The 4,500-nt window shown below is 38.5% G+C and overlaps 1 protein-coding gene across 1 annotated transcript; it reads left to right on the top strand.

Moving 5' to 3' along the window:
• Nucleotides 1-273: 273 nt before the first annotated feature.
• LOC144639757 (uncharacterized) lies at nucleotides 274-3,133 on the top strand (the record flags this gene model as incomplete). Its single annotated transcript, XM_078499053.1, is given in 5 exon segments — nucleotides 274-364; nucleotides 2,193-2,317; nucleotides 2,319-2,411; nucleotides 2,413-2,508; nucleotides 2,864-3,133. Coding segments are annotated over 5 exon segments (573 nt in total), but the record flags the coding sequence as incomplete, so codon positions are not given.
• Between the last annotated feature and the right edge of the window lie 1,367 nt (nucleotides 3,134-4,500).

Here is a 4,500-nt window from a genome sequence, read left to right as displayed (position 1 = left end):
TTTATCTTTACTTTACGAAGAACAAAATTCACGATAGTAAATTAGTCGGAAATAAGTAATAACTGAAATCATTCAGGGTTTAGTTAAGACGGTTTTTAGTTTGAAAAGCTCCAACCCGTATTAATGGTTCAGGACTTTTTCTTTAAATAGCAACACAATTGACATGTACTCCAGAAATAATTAATATGTGTTTAACAGGTGATTGTTAACGATGGTTGGGGTTTTCACACGTGCAAATTAATGTAAACTCGCACCGCACTCTTTGTATAAAAGAACGGTGCCGACTGTGTTCCTGAATATGAACTGAACTCCTATCGCTGTCAATGCAAGCCAGAATATCACGGAATTCACTGTGGGCAACAAGGTACATCCATTTTTTTATTTGTCTTTTAAAATACCAGCATTAGGGGTATCAAATGGTCTTTGCGAGCATTTGCAAGCATGCGAGCACAGCGTTTTTCTTTGCGAGCACGAGCATTGACTAAACTTAGCCTTGCGAGCAACGAGCACTTTTCAAAAACCTACCTCCACTAAAAACCGAGCATGCGAGTACTTGTAAAAATGTGCGAGCACGAGCAAACGAGCACCCACTAAAATTTTGCGAGCATTGCGAGCACTGCGACATTTTGAGGGACCATTCTTGACTCCTAGCATTATGTATGCGAGTTTGTATTGTGTTAGAATTACCACGCTTACTTACATCATCATATGAATTTTATTATAAATTAGACTGATCTATGCAAATCATGAAGCAATTGGAATCGCGGAGAATCATCATCATCATCACTTTGTTTACCCTCGGATTTGAAGAGTAGCTTATACAGCTAATATCTCCGAGCATTTCACAGTAAGCACAATGCAACGGGCAAAGACCAGACCACAACACCGGGAACTCCATGCCCTACTCTTTACGATAAGCGTGTGGGTTTCTTAACGTCCCCTGCTGACCATAACACTGAAGATGCAGGAGACGGGGCCTACGGTTTATCGTCCTTATCCGAGAAGACTAGAATATCTAACCATTTGCAGATGTTATTGCAAAGGCAGCATATTCTCCTCAGTTATTTTAAGACCCTGAGTGTTGGTCCGGTCTGGGACTCGAACCCGAGACCTCCCGCACTGTAGTCCGTCGCTCTACCAACTGAGCTAACCTAAAACGGAGTACGTGAAAATATCCTGACATGTGTATTTTATTCAACGACGTTTTCAGAATTACAGTGGCCTCGATCGCGGTTCTTTTGGTGAATTGAGCTACAAAAAATCTTTCGCAATCACGGCAGTCCCATCGATTCGTTGGTAAACATATATTATTGGTCAATAACACAACTTAGACACCAATTGAACACAGTCGGGCGCAACATCGAACTTTTTGTGCGTCGAACTAATTCCAGTTTATTTTATTCCCAGTTAGTTTTTTTGTACTCGTAAAAAGATGCACTTTCGTTCTGGTAACAAACTTTGGGTCCTCATTTCGGTCTGCTGTAGATGAAACTGATTATATCAAATATAAAAAAGTAAAACAAAATTTAAAATGCTCCGGTACCCCAAGTAACGTCTGCTCGACCTCTTGTAATATTTTATACTGATATTTCTTGCTGTTTATGGTTTATTTAACTACAGCCACCCTTTTCCGTCTGTTTTTGGCATATATCATGCCGGGTTTACTACTATTGGATAATGGAAATTGCATATACATTTCTATAGCGCACGTACTAATAGAGCAAAATCACTTCCTAATTAAAAAAAAATTCGCGAATGCCAGTCAAAGATAGAAAACGCATAATGATGCCATACGAGTAACTTTAAAATTAACTAAAAGTGTGAAGGTACTAATGACCCACATTGTGAAAAAAGAAAGTTTGAGATAACGCTATACACACTGAATACTCAAACAATGATTTTCTAAAACAGAAATAACACCATACAGAAAGAAACCAATGATAATGACAGTGAACTAAACAGCTAGGAAATTTCAACTGTGGAACAAACGAAACTTTTAAAAATCAGTCTGTTAACAAAGTAACAAAGATAATAAAATAAGCGTAATAATTAAAAAAAGTTTGTTTGTGTATGCGCAGTTTACAATGCTGGATACAGACAAAAAATTGATTGAAATTATTCATGGTCATGTCAATTAGCGGCAGGATTAACGCTTTTTTTTTTTTTTTTTTTTTTTTTTTGGCTTCCTCAAGCTTGCATATTGGACTTCGAAGATGGAATCGGCAGCTGGACAAGGACTGGTACAGCGTTTGACAATCAGCCAACTTATGGTGACAACCCAACAGCTCGCGGCCGAGGCGAGGCTGCCAATCAACAGGGGAGACTGGTGGATCGGAGGATACGAAAACCGACCGTCAAAAGCAGCACCGGCAGGAGTACAAGGAGACAGTCCCCAGGGAACTCTTACTTCCCCCGTATTTTAGTATCAATGGCAAAAACATCACCTTCTTGATTGGCGGCGGATGCGACATAAACTTGATTCGCGCAGAGTTGATAATCAACAGTCAGGTACATATGTAGCTGGCACATTACTCCCGTTGTTTTTTTCTGGTTTAAACATGATTTAATACCTTTCATCACTGAAGCTTCCGCACTTTTTGTTGAATAATAAACATATTTTAGGCCTATAGGTTTAATAAAGAACTACTGCCGCAATGGGCTTGGAAAGCTGACGCTTAGAGAGTCAGCCTTTCATAGGAGCAAAAGGTGGACTTGGTTTAATTACAACCAAAACAACAAGTATTCAATTTCAAGACTTACTTGTCAGGTGACTTGTAAGTGTCTAATGTCTCTGTATATTGATAGTCGCTGCATATTGCCTTCTCAATTCACCTCTACATTCTTTTTTCTTCCCATTTTTTAGGTTGTCAGACGAGCAACCGGTAAATGCCGAGAGACTATGGCGCGAGAGGCCTGGGATGTCCAAGAGTTTATTGGTCAACGTGCATGCGTTAAACTAGTTGACGCCAGCTCTGGCGGATGGGGTCACATTAACTTTGATGATCTTAAAGGCGACATAAACTGTGATTAGACTAAGATTTTTAATTAGAGTTACGTTATTCTAACAACGGTTTCTTCGGTTAGTTTATAGTTGAATCGAAGAAAGGCGCAAATGTTTTTATACTTCTGTAATTTAATTGAATACCACGCTACTTGCGAACTGGAAACGTTTTTAAGGAAATTAAAAAAAACGGTGCGCTTCCAGGTTTTTGTAGAACCTAGCCGATAAGATTCTTTTTTTTTTCAAATCGACGTCAAACATGTAACATGTATCGTTGAAGGCTAATTTGTTAATAAATCGACATCTCTGATGTGACTCAGTACAACCTCGTTCCCAGGGCTTTTCCCTTAAATTACCAAGGGAAATTGAGGTTGGACTCAGGTCATTGTACGTATACTGTTGAAAACTTCAATTCATGGTGTTACCGCTAGATTGCAAGCCCCGTTTCTTCATAATTTTCCTACGCGATGCTACTCTCGAGAACAATGATAAGGCTACCAAGGAATTTTAAAGCCACTTTTCATTTAGGCATTTGATGATTCCATACACAGGAATCTTACACTAGACATTCGAGGAGAAAGTTACATTACGAATTCAAAGAATCTTTAAACAGCAATCTTGCATTGGTACATGCAATTCGATGAATTCTTACACAGGAGCGAAGAAAGTCCCGACATGTCGTTTGTTGCCCGAGGAGAGCCCCATGCCTAAGAAATTTAGTAAATACAAGGAGCTAAAAAATGGTTGTCACACGATTGTCCGTCCGTACTTTTTTACGCTCGTACGGCACTCGCACTGCGCGTACGCGAGCTAAGCCCTACATTTATCTGCAATATTTATTCCAAGTTGTATCGACAGCTCAACAGTTTTAAAATTTCAATTGTAGCGGGTCGTTTGCCAGTCACATTCTGCGCAAAGCATTAACGAGAAATTAACTTACTTTTTAGTTGATATTCCTATGGGAGTTTTTTTTTTCATTAAGCTTGAAATAATGTATTGTTGTGAGTTTATTTTTATATATTGCCGTAAGCTTAGTTGCGTCTGCCTAAGATAATTGGTGGTTTTATTAGCATATCTTGTTGTGCCACACGTAAGATATTCAGTTTAACCGTGAGCGTTTTGATTCATCTTGCACCTATGGGTCGTTATCTAAACTTTCGAAATTTTTAACGGTATATTTAAATTAATACTAGTGTACTAAAAGAAGAGAAACTTCAACAAAAGTTATAATTACGATATTGTTTGCTTGTTCCCTGTATAGCGGAAATCACCTCCAACGAATGTAAGCAAGCCGTCTAAATGTTTAATAGTTCGGATTAAGCGCGTGTGAAAACAATAAATGCTGGAATGATCGATTTGTTATTTATAAACGATAATTAACTGATCTTAACTTGAAGACCTCTTCAAGGTTCAGTATTATGAAAAATTCAAATCGAACCCGCAACCTGATTTCTATTGCACATCAATTAGAACAACCTTGCATGCCATGAAATTACACT

Source organism: Oculina patagonica, unplaced genomic scaffold, assembly GCF_052425735.1.
Source record: "Oculina patagonica isolate OP01 unplaced genomic scaffold, crgOcupat unplaced1279, whole genome shotgun sequence".
NCBI lineage: Eukaryota > Metazoa > Cnidaria > Anthozoa > Scleractinia > Oculinidae > Oculina > Oculina patagonica.
Note: the sequence above shows the minus strand (reverse complement) of the source record. Positions and strands in the feature narration are given on the sequence as shown.